Source organism: Balaenoptera ricei, chromosome 2 (assembly GCF_028023285.1).
Source record: "Balaenoptera ricei isolate mBalRic1 chromosome 2, mBalRic1.hap2, whole genome shotgun sequence".
NCBI classification, from domain to species: domain Eukaryota; kingdom Metazoa; phylum Chordata; class Mammalia; order Artiodactyla; family Balaenopteridae; genus Balaenoptera; species Balaenoptera ricei.
Window position 1 is genome coordinate 140,299,003 of NC_082640.1, and position 21,367 is coordinate 140,320,369.

The following is a 21,367-nucleotide window of genomic DNA, read 5'->3' on the forward strand; positions in this document are numbered from 1 at the left end:
AGCTGTTCATATTGTTCCTTTAATATACTATTATAATCCATGGGATCTGTAGTGATGTTTCCTCTTTCATTTTTGATATTAGTAATTTGTATCTTCTTTCTTTTCTTTTTTAACTTCTTTATTGGAGTATAATTGCTTTACAATGGTGTGTTAGTTTCTGCTTAATAACAAAGTGAATCAGTTATACATATACATATACCCCCGTACCTCTTCCCTCTTGTGTCTCCCTCCCTCCCACCCTCCCCATCCCACCCATCTAGGTGGTCACAAAGCACCGAGCTGATCTCCCTGTGCTATGTGGCTGCTTCCCACTAGCTACCTATTTTACATTTGGTAGTATATATATGTCCATGCCACTCTCTCACTTTGTCCCAGCTTACCCTTCCCCCTCCCCGTATCCTCAAGTCCATTCTTTAGTAGGTCTGTGTCTTTATTCCCGTCTTGCCACTAGGTTCTTCATGACCTTTTTTTTTTTCTTTTTAGATTCCATATACATGTGTTAGCATACAGTATTTGTTTTTCTCTTTCTGACTTACTTCACTCTGTATAACAGACTCTAGGTCCATCCACCTCACTACAAATAACTCAATTTCGTTTCTTTTTATGGCTGAGTAATATTCCATTGTATATGTGTCACATCTTCTTTATCCATTCATCTGTCGATGGACACTTAGGTTGCTTCCATGTCCTGGCTATTGTAAATAGAGCTGCAATGAACATTTTGGTACGTGACTCTTTTTGAATTATGGTTTTCTCAGGGTATATGCCCAGTAGTGGGATTCCTGGGTCGTATGGTAGTTCTATTTTTAGTTTTTTAAGGAACCTCCATACTGTTCTCCATTGTGGCTGTTATCAATTTACATTCCCACCAACAGTGCAAGAGGGTTCCCTTTTCTCCACATCCTCTCCAGCATTTATTGTTTTTAGATTTTTTGATGATGGCCACTCTGACTGGTGTGAGATGATATCTCATTGTAGTTTTGATTTGCATTTCTCTAATGATTAATGATGTTGAGCATTCTTTCATGTGTTTGTTGGCAATCTGTATAACTTCTTTGGAGAAATGTCTATTTAGGTCTTCTGCCCATTTTGGGATTGTGTTGGTTTTTTGATATTGAGCTGCTTGTAAATTTTGGAGATAAATCCTTTGTCAGTTGCTTCATTTGCAACTATTTTCTCCCATTCTGAGGGCTGTCTTTTCATCTTGTTTATGGTTTCCTTTGCTGTGCAAAAGCTTTTAAGTTTCATTAGGTCCCATTTGTTTATTTTTGCTTTTATTTCCATTTCTCTAGGAAGTGGGTCAAAAGGGATCGTGCTGTGATTTATGTCATAGAGTGTTCTGCCTATGTTTTCCTCTAAGAGTTTTATAGTGTCTGGCCTTACGTTTAGGTCTTTAATCCATTTTGAGTTTATTTTTGTGTATGGTGTCAGGGAGTGTTCTAATTTCATTCTTTTACATGTACCTGTCCAGTTTTCCCAGCACCATTTATTGAAGAGGCTGTCTTTTCTCCATTGTATATTCATGCCTTCTTTATCAAAAATAAGGTAACCATATGTGTGTGGGTTTATCTCTGGGCTTTCTATCAGTTCCATTAATCTATATTTCTGTTTTTGTACCAGTACCATGCTGTCTTGATCACTGTAGCTTTGTAGTATAGTCTGCAGTCAGGGAGCCTGATTCCTCCAGCTGTTTTTCTTTCTCAAGATTGCTTTGGTTATTTGGGGTCTTTTGTGTTTCCATACAAATTGTGAAATTTTTTGTTCTAGTTCTGTGAATAATGCCAGTGGTAGTTTGATAGGGATTGCATTGAATCTGTAGATTGCTTTGGGTAGTAGAGTCATTTTCACAATGTTGATTCTTCCAATCCAAGAACATGGTATATCTCTCCATCTCTTTGTAACATCTTTAGTTTCTTTCATCAGTGTCTTATAATTTTCTGCATACAGGTCTTTTGTCTCCTTAGGTAGGTTTATTCCTAGGTATTTTATTCTTTTGTTGCAATGGTAAATGGGAGCGTTTTCTTAATTTCACTTTCAGATTCTTCATCATTAGTGTATAGGAATGCAAGACATTTCTGTGCATTAATTTTGTATCCTGCCACTTTACCAAATTCGTTGATTAGCTCTAGTGGTTTTCTGGTAGCATCTTTAGGATTCTCTATGTATAGTATCATGTCATCTGCAAACAGTGACAGCTTTACTTCTTCTTTTCTGATTTGGATCCCTTTTATTTCTTTTTCTTCTCTGATTGCTGTGGCTAAAAATTCCAAAACTATGTTGAATAATAGTGGTGAGCTAGTATTACTTCTTAATGAAATAAATTCTTAAGTCTATCAAATAAGCCAAAAAGACTTCAGAAAGCTTTCCACAGCCCTATGAAATTAATTAGCTCACTTTTGAGCATCATAATTCTTTATTATCATGCCTGAATTGTTTTTTGGCTTCTTCAAACCAATTACTTCTATTCCAATGCTTTGTTCTCAGTGTTCCAGTAGGTTCATTTCTGATTGCTAATTTATCTTCAGGCTGTTCTTTATCATTTTCCTGTACATCAGTTTCTTTTATACACTCAGGAACTTTCCTAGCAGGATGCTGAGATGTTGCAGCATCCATCATACTTAGAAAATCATAAGCAGGCAGAGGAGGTTTCCATTCCTGAGCAGGTAAAATTTCTGGAAGAAAGACAGAATCAAGCATTAAAGATGAACAGATATAAAATTTCATCACATGAATATACTAGAAAATGTTTTATTTTGCAAAATATATTTGTAGGAGTGAAGGCCTTATCAGTTTTCCTTATCTGAGCAAAACTATATTTTATTATCATCATTGTCTAAGAAGCTTGATACATTTGTCATTGTTAGACATTTTTCATAGATTACATTTACAAGCTATTCTATTTTAAATGCTATTCTATTTTAAATAAAGATAAGTATTAATAGGCAAAACACAAAAGGTCCATAATCTCACTGCCTGTTAACCCTTGTTGAGGTTTTAAAAAATAGCAATATGTGTAATGAGATTACATATAGCCATGGACAAGTTAAAATGAAGAAGTCTCTTGCTTCCCTCCCTATCCCTGTCTTTATCCCAAAGAACTATAACTATGAAATATTCCAGAAAGAAATTTTGGAACATACATAGAGATTTATTATTTAGACAAGTATTTCCTTACGTTTTAAAGCATTTTCTGTTTTGGAAGATTTGATTAACATCCTTTGCACATACTTGATGAACAAAAAAGTACATTTTATAAAAATAATTATAGGCAAGAAATCATTAAAAATTGCTATGGAATCAACTGTACAGTAAACAGACAGTGATTGGAATCATGGCAGTGAATCTTAACATTATTTTAAAACATTGGTCATTAAAAAAAGAAAATGAATTTACGCTGATAACATATATATATGAGATAAACTAGCTTTTCTCCATTTAGTAAACAGATTTCACACAATTTCAGAGTTTAGTTGCCTATTTAAAATACTATTTGAGAAATAAACTATATATAAGGAAATGTGCAAAGTAAACATTTAAAAAATGAATTCCAGTGAAAGGATCTATACACTGGTACATGAAAAGAAAGTAATGCTCAAAAATAAAAACTTTAGCATCTCTCATAAATCAAATAAAAGCTTAGGACATTCTAAGAAACTTTAATTTCCTAGAGTAAATTAAAGCACAAACGAAAATCTGCATCAATATATATGTATATCTATACTCTACTTATTGATATATGATTTCTTCACTCAGACTCAATTATATGAAATCCATGGTACATCAGCAGGGTATTACATTTAGGCTACCCTTGTAACTGATGTTTCAAATTACAGTGCCAGGTTAGCAGACTCAAAAGTGACAAACGGATAAAATAGTTTCTTGAATATAATGACTAGGTAAGAAGTAAGAATAACTATACTTTGCAATATGCAGATAAAGTATCTTTAAGAAAAGTCCAATTTAAAGCACAGCAAAGATTTAGCAGTATTTATTTTTTAAGGTAAACACTGCAGCCTAGTGGTCTGAGATGACGACAAAATGCCTGAAACTGGACATCTTAATTCTGCTAATTATTTCCTGAAGGAACTCTATAAAGATCTTAATGTTTTCAGTTACAAATAAAACTGAACTCTCATCACATATGGGCAATAAAGACATTATTATCAAATTAGTAATGATAATAATAATAATTGCCAACCTTGATTGAGGCTTTACTATATATCAGGCATTATGTATTTAATCCTTACAACCCTATGAGGAAAGCACAATTATTATCCCAATTTTATAGGTGAGAAAACCAAGGCCTAGAAAGGTCAGAGAACGTGACCAAAATTAAGTGTAAATCTCAAGTAAGAATAGCCAGTGGTGACAATTTCACAGAAATTAAGATGTGCAGCAAGCAAAGTGAGGCAGGGACTGGTGGCACCATGTTACAGATTCAGGCTATTCTAAGAGTAGCTGCAACATCCCTGTCTCAGATCTGTCTCCCAAGGTGTGGTGAGAGCAGGTCCTGGCAGCACAGAAGACAAGCCCCAATACAGAAAAGTCCTGCTTGGACCTTTGCTTCTTCTCTATTCCCAGAGGCTGCAGGAATAACTTAAGATCAGAAGCAGTGATACAAAGAAGTAATGGAAACCAGAGGTATTAACATAATTGCAATGGAAGAAATACCAGTCTCTCAGGAAACTCAGAAGAATAATTCTGATTCTTTCCTCTAGTAATGGTTTGAGTTGAGGAATCAAAGCCCCCAAGGATGCTGCTTGTAGGAAAGGATCTTTACATGAAGAATAATAACACTTTAGGTTTTACACTTTAAAATGTATGCCTTTGTATACTTAATTTTGATTTTTAAAATAACTGTGATGTAGTCAGAGTAGGAACTATTAATCTCCTTTTATAGCTGTAAAGGAGGGAACAAAGAAAAAACTTGCCTAAAAACACAGTTAGTAATCAAGGAGGCTGGGTCAGAAGCTCAGGTTTCTGTGTCTTTGAACATCACACGACCTTTTTTAAAGCAATTCAGTTGGAGAGGTACTCTGGCCCGACTTACATATAATCCTATCTGACTTAGAGTCCCCGAGGCCTCTGTGTCACAGCAACTGCAAAATGACAACACTCAACTGCTTCTATAAAATAGCAATGCAGATAGAGAAGAGAACGCAGACTATCTGAAGAGTTCAAGAGCTACAACTGAAAGGACCCCTATGTTGTGTGGCTAGAATGAAGAAGCCAGCATTGAGTGATAACAATCATAGAAAGGCTTCTTTCAGATTATGGAAGACAAAATAGTCAATTTAATTACTTTTTTACATATCCTAGGAAAATGTTAAAACTAATAAATTATCTCAGAAAATTAAGACTTAAAAATATATACATCTAAAAGGACCCAGAAAAGCCAAAATAATCCTGCACATGAAGAACAGAGTTGGAGGATGTAAATTTCCCAATTTAAAACCTGTTACAAAGATGCTGTATTCAAGAGTGGGGCAACTGCCATAATGCTATCTGTGTACGTGATGATAGAAAAACATGTACATGAATGTTCATAGCAGCATTATTCATAGTAGCAAAAAGTGGAGACAATGCAAATGTCCATCAACTGCTGAATGGAGAAACAAAATGGGGTATATCCATCCAATAGAATATTATTCATCCACAGAAAGGAATGAACTACTGATTCATGCTATAACATGGATGATCCTTGAAAGCCTATGCTAAGGGTGAGAAGCCAGACCCAAAAGGCCTCATGTTGTATGATTCCATTTATACGAAATGTCCAGATTAGGCAAATCCATAAAGACGGAAGGTACATGAGTGGTTGTCAGGGAATGAAGGGAGGGGAGAATGGGGCGTGAGTGCTAATGGGTATAGGGTTTCTTTTTGCGGTGATGAAAATGTTTTAAAATTCAGTAGCGGTAATGGTTGCACAGCCTCGTGAATATACCAAAAAAACATCAAATTGTATACTTTAAAAGGGTGCATTTTACGGTATGTGAATTACATTTCAATATACAAATACCTTTTATAGACTATTTAAACACAATAATTTAGTTAAAACTGTGTAACTTAACAGAAATGAAGTAGATAGACCTCCTAGGAAGAACAGGTGTGCTGCAATGATTGGCACTTAAAACAAATAAATTCAAGAATCTGATTAAATATACATAAATATACATAATGACAGACTCACACAATGCATGCTGGCTGAGAGACAGTGTAGCACTGAATTGGAGTTTATATACCAGAACTGTGTGTGTATATACATATATATTCACAGTGTGTATACATATATATTCACACACACACCCTTATTTCAGAACTCAGTCATGAACAGTGTCAAAATGTTATTATAATATAGTTCATTTGGTTTCCAATAAAAAATCCTCAGAAGTACCTTAGGAAACTTTTCATTACATCAAATTTCACACTATTTCCTCAACAGACTAATGATCTAGATTATTACATGTTAACTAATTTAAATTATATCAACAGGCTTGTTGTTGTCACAATTGTATATAAACTAACATACACATCTATACCACAGGTATAAATCCACATAGGTTTTAGAAAAATAGGGACTATGGCATGTCATAAGCCAGCATTATAAATTCTGGGTCAAGATCTATTTTCTTGTGGTTCAAAATTCTGGCTCTGGAGTACAACAGAGCCATGTTGAAATCCAAGCTTCCTCATTTACTGGTTAATTATATGACTTTGAACTAGTTACTTAACTCTTCTACAGGTAATGATAATTCCTATGACTCTTGTGAGAATAAATGAGATAATGCATGTGAATCACGTAGCTTTGAGCCAGACACCTACTGAGCATTCAATAAATGTTAGCTATTATTATTAAATTTCATATGACACTTATTTTCTGTGGGTAATAATACCTACCATATAGGAGACTGTCCCATGGACAATGCTATCAGCATATTAATATTTAGAATACTTACAAACATTACAATTCAACTCATTCTAGCATCCATGAACAATAATTTAAGTTTAAAAAAATCCATGTAACAAAATATAGAATTGTGCACATTAAAACAGGAAACTTACTGATATGACTTTCTAGTCCTGCTTCTAATTTTTTCAGCCACAATAAAAGGTTCTGTTCAGTGATAGCCTGGTCTGAAGGAAATGCAAATACTTGGCCGCCTGAATGCAGATTTACCACAGCAAGAAGAGGAAGGGGAGGCAGGGTATCAAAATATGCCTGCAAGATTCCTCTCCCCACAGGAGTATTCTTCCTGTAAAAGGGAGCAACTGAACACGTTAATTAATATTTCTTTCTATAAAAAAATAACAAGAACAACAGTTTGTAAAACATATTAACCTTTAAATATAGTATCATGCCAGGAAGTTTATTTTATGAAAATATGTCTTAAAAATCAAGAGGTCTGTAACTATGTTATTAGTAATCAGAGTCATAAAAAGTTTCTTTTAACATAGGGTACTTACTGTATTTCTCTTAGGAGAAAAAAGGCAACCAATGAGTTTTAATGAAAAACATAGTCCAAAGGCTTGTCAATTTTGTCTCAATACAATCAATAGGTTCCTTCCAAAGTTTAGTCAAGTATCTGATCACGTCAGCTCAAAAATTAAATGGCTACAAAACTATAAAATAACAAGATACTCATAATAAATACCCCTTTTCCAAATCAAATTGTCTCTTTTCTCAGGATTAATTTCAAATTAAAAAGATTTTTTAAAGTATTCATACAAGGAAACCACAAGTTTAAGACACCTATTTTTCCTAATACAGCACATTCCACATTATGGAAAGGACTATTTCACTCTGAGATAGCTACAAGGATAATTACCTGGGAAAATTTTGTTTCAAGTAGTAGGCTGTACTGTTAGTGAATTCTTCACAACAAAAGTGTACACTGCCTCATTTTTGTAATTTTTCCAATGAGTTAAAAATGAAATGTCTTTCATCTGATGACTTTGAACAATGGACAGTGTATCTATATACGTGAACTGTGTTCAGAGACATTAAATGTAATAACACAAACCACACATCTAGAAAATATACCAGGAAATATTGTTGGTAAATGCACTGATAATTTTCTGTAAAGTTTTAGGCTGAATTTTTAAAATACAGAAATACAGAAAAAGGAATTAAAGAAAAATGCCAAAATAACACAATGTTTATTTTTCTGTATTTGCCAAATTTCCCTCAATGAACATCCATTACTTTTAAAATCAGAAAAATTATTATCTTTAAAAATTTATTGTATGACACCAAAAACAAAGGCAACAAAAGCAAAAATAAGCAAGTGGGACTACATCAAACTAAAAAACTTCTGCACAGCAAAGGAAACCAACAAAATGAAAAGGCAACCTTCAGAAGGGGAGAAAATATTTGCAAATCATGTATCTGATAGGGGATTAATATCTAAAATAACTAAAGAACTCACACAACTCAATCACAAAACAACAATTCAGTTAAATAATGGACATAACTGAATAAACATTTTTGCAAAGAAAACATACAAATGACCAAAAGGTACATAAAAAGATGCTTAACATCACTAATCATCAGGGAAATGCAAATCAAAACCACAATGAGATATCACCTTACACCTGTCAGAATGGCTATCAACAAAAGACCACAAATAACAAGCACTAGGGAGGATGTGGAAAAACTGGAACCCTTGTGCACTGTTGGTGGGAATGTAAATTGGTACAGCCAGTATGGAGAACAGTATGGAGGTTCCTTAAGAAACTAAAAATAGAGCTACTATATGATCCAGCAATCCCACTCCTGGGCATATTATATCTGGAGAAAAACATGGTTCAAAAAGATACATGCACTCCCAATGTTCACTGCAGCACAGTTTACAATAGCCAAGACACTGAAGCAACCTAAATGTCCATCAACAGAGGAGTGGATAAAGATGTGGCACATATATACAATGGAATATTACTCAGCCATTGAAAAAATGAAATAATGCCATTTGCAGCAACTTGTATGGACCTGGAGATTATCAAAGTAAGGGAAGAAGTCAGAGAAAGACAAATATCATATCATATGATGTCACTTACATGTGGAATCTAAAAAAAATGATACAAATGAACTTATTTATAAAACAGAAACAGACTTAGAGAATGGAATATTATTCAGCCATAAGAAAGAAGGAAATCCTGCTATTTGCTACAACATGGATGGAATTTGAGGGCATTATGCTAAGTGAAATAAGCCAGACAAAGAAAGACAAATACTACATAGTAGTATCACTTATATGTGGAATCTTAAAAAAAAGTCAAATTCATAAAAACAGAGTAGACAAGTTGTCAGGGACTGCAGGGTGGGGGAAATAAGGAGAGATTGGTAATAGAATACAGACTTTTCAGTTGCAAGATGAATAAGGTCTGAGGATTTAATGTATAACATGATGACTATAGTTGATAATACTGTACTGTATCACTGAAATTTGCTAAGAGAGTAGAACTTAAATGTTCTCACCGCCCCCCAAAGTTTATAAATATAAAACAAATATGTGAGGTGATGGATGTGTTAATTAATTAGATGGAAGAATCTTTTCACAATGTATACATATATCAAATTATTACAATGTATATTTTAAATATCTTACAATTTTATTTGTCATTTATACCTCAATAAAGCTGGAAAAAAAATCACACAGCAAAAAAAAAAAAAAAAAGAATTTACTGTAAAACAGAATTCGATCTAAAACAATGTCATCTTAGACAATCTGAGGGAGTTTAGTTACTAAAATATCATGATAACATACATATTGGTTCCATAATATATAACTCCACAGGTAGAGTTTCATTCCCTAATGAAAATTTAATAATAATTATACTTTCTTTACCTTTTATGTATTAAAAAATAAAAAAATATATACTTACAGATTTAACCAGCAAGGGGTAAGTGAATCCAAGTGTTTCTCTTTTACCAGCGTCAATATTGCTTTTTTATGCTGAGGATTTATGCTGCCATCACTGAATAAAATGAGTAATGGTTTCTGAAGTCTTAAATAAGTGGGAAGATTTTCCACAGTGATTTCTGGCTGTTTAAAACAAAAAACAAACCAAGAGAAATGGGGAATTATAGTGTATAAAGTAGAAAATAATGTTCAAATCACTCTTGCAATTTTAGTTTGTAAAATATATTTCAAACATTTTCATTTAAGTGGAGATTTTGCTATACTGATTAATAACTATGAATCTCAAGAGTTTTTTAATTTAAACCTATTCTGTCTTAAGAATGAGTTATTTTCAAAATAAAACTACTAATAGAATTTGAAAATAAATTAAAGGAGCTCCCTGTTTTACAAGGATGTAGCACTTCTAATAATTTCTTATGCTAAAATCTGGATCAGACTAGCCAACATACACATGACAAATAAAATTCTTGTTATATCTTTATAAAATTTTTGAAAAAAAACATAAGCTGAGCTTTAAAGATATAATCTTTTAACATCTATGATTACTTAAAAATTAATAAAATCTTACTTTGTTTCAAAATTATGAGTTTTTAGCATAATTAAAGTAATCCAATAATATGCTAAAACAAATTTTAAAAGTCTCTTATTTCTTTGGGGTTTAAAATAACAATGAAAAAATTTAGTAAGAAATAAGAAATTTTACCCTTTTATTCTTTTTATTAATTAAAAAAGAACAATGTTTTTTTATATATTTGTAGAAGACAACTTGTCTAGGCTGTTATTAACAAGAATTGAAAAGAGTAACAAACAAAGTTAACATATTCAGGATTAAAAATAGCAGTGACACTATATATAAAATAGATAACTAATAAGGACCTACTGTATAGCACAGGGAACTCTACTCAATACTCTGTAATGGCCTATATGGGAAAAGAATCTAAAAAAGAGTGGATATATGTATATGTATAACTGATTCACTTTGCTGTATACCTGAAACTAACACAACATTGTAAATTAACTATACTCCAATAAAAATTAAAAAAAGAAAATAGCAGTGACTTAGAATATTAAAGGCTTCTACTATTTTCCATTTTTAGTACCACATCTATTAATTCATCTTCTGGATGTACTTATGAGCTGGATTAAATCTTCCTATATCATAAAACTAATCCCCTGCTGACAGATAAGGAAAGCAAAGACGAGAAGCTGACTTGCTGAAGTCACACAGCTTAGTAGGAGGAAGAGTTAAATGAAACTAGCACTCAGGCATCCTGTTCACCAGCTTCCCATTTCATTGGATCACACTAGAAATCCAAATGAACAATCTTTTTCATGGTGCCAACCACCTCTGATTCATCCCCAAACACCAAACTCTGGCACATACTTTTCCATACTTAGTTCTCAAAACAACTTTCCTCTGCCAATTCTCATTTTCCTTTAAATTCTTTCTCTTTCACACTCAAAATCCTCTTTTCACACCTTCCTCTTTCATGATTTAAATCTTAGATCCCTTCTTCTCCAAACTCCTCTGTGTTGTATTCTTGTATTAACTATCATCTTTTCTCTTCTACATGAGTTACGTCCCCTTCCTAAAATTGACAGATCTCATCAAGCCAGCAGAACGGAGTTGACGAATCCGGTGCAATGGAGCCATCACTGCTCAATTCAAAAATTTATTGAGAACTCCAAGATCTTATGCTGGGTACTGAATCAAAAAGAAGTAAGATGCTTACCCTGCCCTCAAAGAGTTCATAGCTTAGAGAAGGAAAGAAGTATACAAACTGCTGTGATCCAAGAAAAAACTTAATGTGTGACACTAAGGAAACCTATTGGCTCTAAATTAAAACTAAAAAACAAGTTAGGGGAGCTCATGGGTGATTTTAGGAAGTGGTGTTTGATCTGGGCCTTGCATAAGGAATAAGACCTTGATAGATAGAGGTGTGCGCTAGAGCGGGGATTCCAGATACAGGGAGCATCATGAGGGTGCAGACAGGTGTTAAGGCATGCAGAGTATCTGGGGAACAGTGAGAGTGAAGCGTACCAGACTCAGGCAGGCAAGAGGCAAATGTGGCTGTCAAACCAGATGGGAAAATGACTCCATAGGTTTTCTAGCTCTCAGGAATACTGACATTTTGTATCAAATGAATGACATGGTTAGGCCTGTTTTAGATGACTAACTAACTGGAATACGAATTTGTGGAAAGACAGGCTAGTGACAGGCACTGCTCTTTCCTATGTCAGGAAAGAAAGAGTAAGAGTTGTGTGAGTTTAGAAGTTAAGATTAGAAACAGAGTTAGGAATCATCAGCTAGTATAACAGTAGAAGTTATGGGTATAGATAAAGTCTCCCAAAGAAAAACATAGCAAAAAAAGAAAAAAGGGTTGAAGATGTTAATTCTAGAGTGGCCAGAGGGTTGAAAGTGTACCTAGAGAGGATTGAATTGCAATAGCCAAAGGAAGAGAGAATTTTAAGAAGGAAAAGCACAATCAAGAGTTTTGATTGCTATTCAGAGGTTAAGGAGAAACAGAAAAGGTCATCAAATGTGGTCGCTGGAAGGTGACCTTTGGCTATTTGCGTATGTAAGAGACTATAATAGTGTGGGTTCTGATATTCTTAACTTATTCATAATAAGAACATAAAAAGGAACTCCATGTATCTGAGAAAAGTGCTAAACATATTACCTAACAAATAGTTCTAAGTGTGACAGCCTTGGATATATCATTGCTTACTTATGATATTTACATAGTAAATTATCATGTATTTCAGATTTGGGCACTATTTACCTGGACTAATTTGTCATCAGGTTCATTAAAATAAAAGTTCGATGTTATATAAAAAATGTTTACCAACCGGCCATCCACTCCTCTTTCCTATCCAGAGGAAGGATCCAAAGTCCTTCTGGTAACTAGGTGTAGGCCAGGAGACAGATTACTGCTAGCTGGCTACTGTACACAGTCACTGATTATCTAGACTTAAAGCTCCAACACAAAGCAGCACTGAGAAATTTAATAACCACTTGAAGGTTTTAGAATTTATGAAAAGATCGTAACTAAAAGCAAAATAAATTTTATTACAGCTGTTCATTATTTAGTTGAACACTGCAAACCAAAACGTTGTAAATTTGCCTTAACTATAAACATTGATAGTTGCTAAGCTTGCCCACAGTTTCTCAGCCTTAAAGAATATAATCTTAAAGAAAAAAATTAGATACCTATTTTTATCTAGCAGTTAGGCAAAGATTAAAGAGTAAAATGATACAAATCTTCTGTTGGGCGAAACAGGAATAAACGTCAGAAGCCTTCAAAATGTGCCTACCCTTTGGACTAGCAATTCAAATTCTATGAACTTACCATACGTATATAGTCGTAGCAACACCCAAAGATTATCTATAAGGATGGTCCCGGAATAAAACAAAACAAAACAAACTAAAGACATCTTAAATATTAACCAACAGGAAATTAGATAAATTGTGGTTTATTAGTAAAACAGAATATTATGCCAATATTTAAAAACTAATATGCAAATCTTTATTTCTTGGTGGAAATATCCCTTAATATAAAAAGATAAACACATATATACACATGGAATTTTTTTTTTAAGTTCGGGAAAATATATCCCCAAATTTAAACTTGGTTAAAGAAGTTATGGTTTATCCTGATTTTCTTCTTTATGGTTTCCTGTATTATCTTGGAAAAAAAAGCTAAAGTCTTATAATAATTCCAAAAATATTACACTATGTATATGCTAAAGAAAGTCATTTAATAATGTCATTAAAGACAAAAATGTTACTTTATAAATAATTTAGAAAACCACATCCTGAAAATAGTAATGATTTGATTAATTATAAACTGTAACTTTAATTGGGGGAGGGGAGGCAATAGAACTGAGGTCACAAAAAACTTAAAGAATACATTCATTTCTTTGAGCCTAAAATGTAATATCATTTAGATCAGCATGACAAAAAACAGTAACAGGAGGATATTCGTTCAGTATTTATAGTTGATAATAGTGCCCCTATGGCACTTTAGAAAGGTAGAAAAGCATAAATTTATAATATTCTGGCTACAATTAATATTAATGCAAAACAACCAAAATCAAGAAATGCAGGTTACATCTGCTGGGCCCCTGAATCCATTATTACACAAAGTAAGCATCAGAAAAGGACTTTCGTAAGACAGTATTTTGCTCTAAAATGGTATAAGTAATAATACCAGGTAACAATTGTTGAGTGTTTACCAGGGGCCAAACACTGTACACAGAGCACTGAACACCTATCTCGTTTAGTCCTTACAATAACGCTCTGCAGCAGGGGCTACTATCACCTACATTTTACACATGTGGAAACTGAGGCACAGAGATGCTTACATACAGGCAGTAGGAAGACAAGCAAGGATCTGAAGCCCAGAAGTCTGCTCTCTGGAATCTATGTGCTTTATGCCAAGTTTCAGCCTAGATTGAGTACTTCAACTGGCCATCAGCCACAAGCATCTCAGCAATAAAAACAATCCAAAGACACGTAAACTTTTGGCAGTGGACTAAAGAAGCTGTATGCATAACAGGTGAATACTAAAACAGAGCAACCCAATGAATCTTGACATCACAACACATCATGCCCTGTGCCAACAAAAGCTGGAAAATCACATATTAAAACACACTGTCTTTAACTGGTCTAGATTTTCTTATTTCAAATAACATCCTTATTATAAAATATACTCACAAATGTTTCCAGTGATGCATTTGTTATTATTTGAACTATTTCTTGAGCATGGACGTTAGCTAATGAAATGCTCTCGATTTTGCCTTCTTTGTGTCTGGCAAGCAGCAGGGCTGGAAGAGTTACAGCATATTTATTTGACCTATGGAGAAATGTAGTATTAAAATTTCCAACCAAAATATAGCAAATCATCAAAAATATGAACAGTTAGGCCAAGAAGTCACAATGGAGGCAGCAAATGGCAAGCCCTACTAAGGAAAAAAGAACTCGATTTCCAGACAAACTTATCTTCTATGTGAGGCTATCTGAGCAAGTTCAAGAACCTTGATAATCTAGATTAGAAGAAAGCAACAGATAGTAATCTAGCCAGATCTGTTTTTCTAGACAACTTATTTATCAAGAAAATGTCCAAATAGGATTAGGAACACACTGAATGGTTCTCCACTTTTTGGGCTGCTCACCAAACTGCTGAGCCAAGGAGACAGGCATTTATGAGAATGGGCCTGTTATTTGCCAGGCACTATACCAGGTGCTTCTAGTTAAGTCTTTATTTAACCGTCAGAACAGCCCTATAACCCTCTGTTTACTGATGATGAAAGAGCGGTAAACAGCAGAGACAGAATTCACACTGAGGTATTCCAGATACAGAGTTTGTGCTCTCTCCACTGAAACAGAGCCCAAATCTGCTCCCTCCTACCACTACTTTTGCTAACTAAACTTCAAAGAAAATCACTAAATAGGAAAAAAATGCCTTGTGTGAAATTACCAGTGATGTAGTCACATTTATATCATGTAAAAACTTAATTCATGCTAAAACAAAAGTATAGACATTATAATATTATAAGCATTAGTAGAAAGCCCAGTCTTCAGATTACCTGTTGGTAATATAACCAGTTGGTTATAAACGAAACATACTCTGAAAACTACTGGTCTAGAAGAGAGTGGGTGACTGTCCATGTGTCAGGTGAACAGGTCTCATATTCCCTAAAGATCTGGAGTTCTGTATTCACTTTTAAAAAATCACTGATTTCATGGAGCTCGATCATCAAAAGCATGTGTCACCAGTATTTAGGATGAAAGATTTAAGCTCAGAAATGACAATGAGGAATATATATAGTCAGAGGGTAATAAACACAAACTGGGGCTTATTAACTCCACGTGCATCTGAAGATGAGTCATAAGTGTAGAACGTAATATGTATTCATAATTTCCAAATTTTCAGTTCAGTCCTTCATTCCACAGCAACTGAAATATTTGATAGTTCACAGGAACCCCGAATTCTACAAATAAAGCAACTTAAGTGGCTAAAAAAAGCACTGCTTAAGTGTATGTCTGCAATAACAAAATTAAGTAGAACTATCAGTTCGTCACCTAAAACTCTGCGAGAAATACAGAAAAACTGATTTTTATGTACCTTGGTGGCAAATCAAAACCCAGACACTCAAGAAATAAAATTCCTCAAAAAACTATGACAACTGAAAAGAATTTATCGCAGGTAATAGAATCCAAAGAGGAAAACTTTTACAGGAAGATGAAGTAGTATGAATCCAATGTTGCCCCATGAGGGCCTCTAGCCTAAAGAAGAATTTTGAATATCTAAAAATTCTAAATAGCCAAGTAGTACTTCCCAGATCTGCCCAGAAGGAAATTAAAAATTTAGTTATGTTGCTGCCCTATTTTCCTTCATCAACTGTGTAAAGACAAACAATATATTATTTTGCAAACTTCTTCCTCCCTAAAATTAGAAGACCAACAGACTTACAGTGTCAAAACATCTTCTTCAGAATAAATTCCTGTGATAACATATCCTTTTAGGTAGTTTCCTGCTTCCGTGAACTCTTCTTTTGCTATAAATACACAAACAAGTTAAAAATCTGAAACCTTTCAAGTTATGTATGCTATTCAACTGACGAACATGTTTACAGATGATAGTGCTTAATTATTCACTAATTATAAAGATGTTTAAGTTCAGACCTTACATACCTTATTGGTTCTAAAATATATCTGTGTTCTTTTTATAACATTTGATTACTACAGAAATGTACATTGATGTAATACAATTCTGGTTCTGTAAATAAATGTACTCCAAATGTACAGTTGACCCTTGAACAACACGAGTTTGACCTGCATGGGCCCACTTTATACATGAATTTTTTTCAATAAATATAGTACCTGTATTTTCATTTAACAGACCTTTGAACTAACTAAGTGTGGGGAAAAGTATGTGTTCAACTGTGTTCAAGAGATCACAATATGCGGAATCAAAAGAAGTAGAGTTTGAGTCCTAATTCTATCCAAACTGAGCTTCCTGCCCTTGGGTGGGTCATTTATCAATTCCTTTATTTTTGAGGCAGAGACAGCAGTCTGGGGATTTTCAACTGTGCAGGGGGTCAGCACCCCTAACCCCCTCGTTTTCAAGGGTCAACTGTAATTTATAAGATTTATAGGATTCTAATCATACAGATTTAGTAAATAAATATTGGTTGCTTTTTAATCTACTCCTAAGGCAAGGTAAATGGAGACAACTGTCCTATATGTAGCCTGGAAAGAAAAGCAGGTAAGTGAAATGATACACACATTATAACCACAAAATCTAAAAGTGCTCATATGCATAGAAAAAATAGAAGACTGGAAATTCTAGTCCTCTAACAGTGTCTGTGTTAGGGTTCTATAATTATGAGGGATTTGTTATCTTCTTCTTTTATTTTCTGTATTTTCTGTAATGTGTTTTTGTTACTTTTAAACTTTGATTAATTTGTGTATCAGTCTTTTCCCATTTGTTATGATATACATATTCAAAATAAGAACTATTATCTCTGTAGGTTTCTGAATACATTTTCATAAATAATAGCATATTCTGGACCTTATAACCAAGAAGCAAGTCTGAATTAAACAGTTGTAGACTAATGAGAAAAGAGCAAAGGTAGACTGATATAAATGATGTATTCTTGACAATTGAAGGCCAGATGATAGCTCAGCTCGCTGCACAAAAGGTTCATAGCAGTTGAAATAGAAAAACTATGATGGAAGAATTGAATCATAAAGCACCTAGAGGTCTGGGTATGCTGAACCCAAAAGATCTGTACCTTAGTAGTCTGCACTATATTTGTGATGTGAGCGTCAACACTGTTAACACTGGGTAACCACAAGATTGTTTTCTTTAAAAACGATGCATACTTTCCACTAGACTGAGAAACACTGTAGGAAAGCCAGCTTACTAGAGTGGCAAAATCCACCAGCAGGCAGCACTGAGAGCTCATTTCTAATCATAAATTTCATGAGAAATGAGTAACCCATGAAAATATTTTCTTTAGCCTGTGCTATACCAAAGTAGAAAAGATTCATAAGAAAACTAGGCAACTAGAAAGAACTGAGTGCTGTACTTTCATTTCTAAGAGAAATTTCTCTAAATTCTGATCAATAATTGATGATTGTTATCTAAAGCAATGACATAATGGAATCTGTTTTAGCTTCTTCTTTTGTGATAAGAAAATTACACTAATATTCCCATATAATTTCCTCATGAAGAAGACTCTAAACTCATGAATATGTTTCTTGCAAGGCATTGCATGAAACCACTTGTACATAAAGTCTAAGTTCCTTGGGGAATGGGAGCATTTAAGACTGTAGACCTCAGTTGCATATCCATTCCCACTAAATCAAAGTGTAAATTCTCCTTTGAATATCTGAAACCAGGCACATTCTCCTCCTTGGTGAAAACTGCATATATGTCAGAATATATGGCAACCCAAATATGAGGAAAAAATCAGTTATCTAAATAAGAAGTTTTTTAAACCACTATAAATATACTTGAGGTTTAATATTAACGGTGACTTACAATATTTAGTTGTTTTAACTTTAAACATATTTTAATTGCATAAAATAAATACTTTAGGAGCTTCAAGATGGCGAAGAGTAAGACGTGGAGATCACCTTCCTCCCCACAAATACATCAGAAATACATCTACACGTGGAACAGCTCTTATAGAACACCTACTGAACGCAAGCAGAAGACCCCAGACCTCCCAAAAGGCAAGAAACTCCCCACGTACCTGGGTAGGGCAAAAGGAAAAAGGAAAAACAGAGACGAAAGAATAGGGACGGGACCTGCACCAGTGGGAGGGAGCTGTGAAGGAGGAAAGGTTTCCACACACTAAAAAGCCCCTTCGTGGGCAGAGACTGCGGGTGGCAGAGGGGGGAAGCTTCAGAGCCACGGAGGAGAGCGCAGCCACAGGGGTGCGGAGGGCAAAGCGGAGAGATTCCCGCACAGAGGATCGGTGCCGACCAGCACTCACCAGCCCGAGAGGCCTGTCTGCTCACCCGCCGGGGCGGGCGGGGGCTGGGAGCTGAGGCTCGGGCTTCGGTCGGATCGCAGGGAGAGGACTGGGGTTGTTGGCGTAAACACAGCCTGAAGGGGTTAGTGCGCCACAGCTAGCCGGGAGGGAGTCCGGGAAAAGGTCTGGAGCTGCCGAACAGGCAAGAGACTTTTTCTTGCCTCTTTGTTTCATGGTCCACGAGGTGAGGGGATTAAGAGCGCCGCTTAAAAGAGCTCCAGACACGAGCGGGAGCCGCGGCTATCAGCACGGACCCCAGAGACGGGCATGAGACACTAAGGCTGCTGCTGCCGCCACCAAGAAGCCTGTGTGCGAGCACAGGTCACTAGCCATACCGCCCCTCCCGGGAACCTGTGCAGCCCGCCACTTCCAGGGTCCCATGATCCAGGGACAACTTCCCCGGGAGAATGCACGGCGCGCCTCAGGCTGCTGTAACGTCACGCTGGACTCTGCCGCCGCAGGCTCGCCCCGCATCCGTACCCCTCCCTACCCCCGGCCTGAGTGAGTCAGAGCCCCCTAATCCGCTGCTCCTTTAACCCCGTCCTGTCTGAGCGAAGAATAGACGCCCTCAGGCGACCTACACACAGAGGCAGGGACAAATCCAAAGCTGAACCCCAGGAGCTGTGCGAACAAAGAAGAGAAAGGGGAATCTCTCCCAGCAGCCTCAGGAGCAGCAGATTAAATCTCCACAATCAACTTGATGTACCCTGCATCTGTGGAATACCTGAATAGACAACAAAGCACCCCAAATTGAGGAGGTGGATTTGGGAGCAACAATATATATATATATTTTTTTCCCTTTTTCTCTTTTTCGGGTGGATGACAGGGTCTTGGTGCTCCAAACGGACGTCAGGCCTGTGCCTCTGAGGTGGTGAAGCCGAGTTGAGGACACTGGTCCACCAGAGACCTCCCAGCTCCACGTAATATCAAACAGCGAAAATCTCCCAGAGATCTCCATCTCAACGCCAAGACCCAGCTCCACTCAACGACCAGCAAGCTCCAGTGCTGAACACCCTATGCCAAACAACTAGCAAGACAGAAACACAACCCCACCCATTAGCAGAGAGGCTGCCTAAAATCAGAATAAGGTCACAGACACCCTAAAACACACCACCAGACGCGGACCTGCTCACCAGGAAGACAAGATCCAGCCTCATCCAACAGAACAAAGGCACTAGTCCCCTCCACCAGGAAGCCTACACAACCCACTAAACCAACCTTAGTCACTGGGGGCAGACACCAAAAACAACAGGATCTACGAAGCTGCAGACTGCAAAAAGGAGACTGCAAACACAGTAAGTTAAGCGAAATGAGAAGACAGAGAAACACACAGCAGATGAAGGAGCAAGGTAAAAACCCACCAGACCAATCAAATGAAGAGGAAATAGGCACTCTACCTGAAAAAGAATGCAGAATAATGATAGTAAAGATGATCCAAAATCGTGGAAACAGAATGGAGAAAATACAAGAAATGTTTAACAAGGACCTAGAAGAACTAAAGAGCAAACAAACAACGATGAACAACACAATAAATGAAATTAAAAATTCTCTAGACGGAATCAATAGCAGAATAACTGAGGCAGAAGAACGCATAAGTGACCTGGAAGATAAAATAGTGGAAATAACTACTGCAGAGCACAATAAAGAATGAAAAGAATTGAGGACAGTCTCAGAGACTTCTGGGACAACATTAAATGCACCAACATTCGAATTATAGGGGTGTCAGAAGAAGAGAAAAAGAAAGGAACTGAGAAAATATTTGAAGAGATTATAGTTGAAAACTTCCCTAATATGGGAAAGGAAATAGTTAATCAAGTCCAGGAAGCGCAGAGGGTCCCATACAAGATAAATCCAAGGAGAAACACGCCAAGACACGTATCAATCAAATTATCAAAAACTAAATACAAAGAAAAAATATTAAAAGCAGCAAGGGAAAAACAACAACTAATATACAAGGGAATCCCCACAAGGTTAATAGCTGATCCTTCAGCAGAAACTCTGCAAGCCAGAAGAGACTGGCAGGACATATTCAAAGTGAAGAAAGGGAAAAACCTACAACCAAGATTACTCTACCCAGCAAGGAGCTCATTCACATTCGATGGAGAAATTAAAACCTTTACAGACAAGCAAAAGCTAAGAGAATTCAGCACCACCAAACCAGCTTTACAACAAATGCTAAAGGAACTTCTCTAGGCAGGAAACACAGGAGAAGGAAAAGACCTACAATAACAAACCCAAAACAATTAAGAAAATGGTAATAGGAACATACGTATCAATAATTACCTTAAATGTAAATGGATTAAATGCTCCAACCAAAAGACATAGACTGGCTGAATGGATACAAAAACAAGACCCATATATATGCTGTCTACAAGAGACCCACTTCAGACCTAGGGACA

At 35.7% G+C, this 21,367-nt stretch overlaps 1 protein-coding gene across 3 annotated transcripts in view; it reads right to left on the bottom strand.

Moving 5' to 3' along the window:
- Positions 1-364: 364 nt before the first annotated feature.
- The window catches only part of TXNDC16 (thioredoxin domain containing 16), a 118,999-nt gene continuing 97,996 nt past the window's right edge, over positions 365-21,367 (bottom strand). For 2 of the 3 annotated variants that reach the window (XM_059915710.1, XM_059915708.1), the window contains exons 17-21: positions 16,397-16,481; positions 14,638-14,776; positions 9,883-10,043; positions 7,063-7,253; positions 366-2,672 (exon numbers count right to left, since the gene is read on the bottom strand). In XM_059915710.1, the coding sequence (XP_059771693.1) occupies positions 2,404-2,672; positions 7,063-7,253; positions 9,883-10,043; positions 14,638-14,776; positions 16,397-16,481 (845 nt within the window). In that variant the 3' untranslated portion in view covers positions 366-2,403. Of the gene's footprint in view, positions 2,673-7,062; positions 7,254-9,882; positions 10,044-14,637; positions 14,777-16,396; positions 16,482-21,367 lie in introns of all 3 variants that reach the window. The other variant, XM_059915711.1, reaches the window with a different exon arrangement.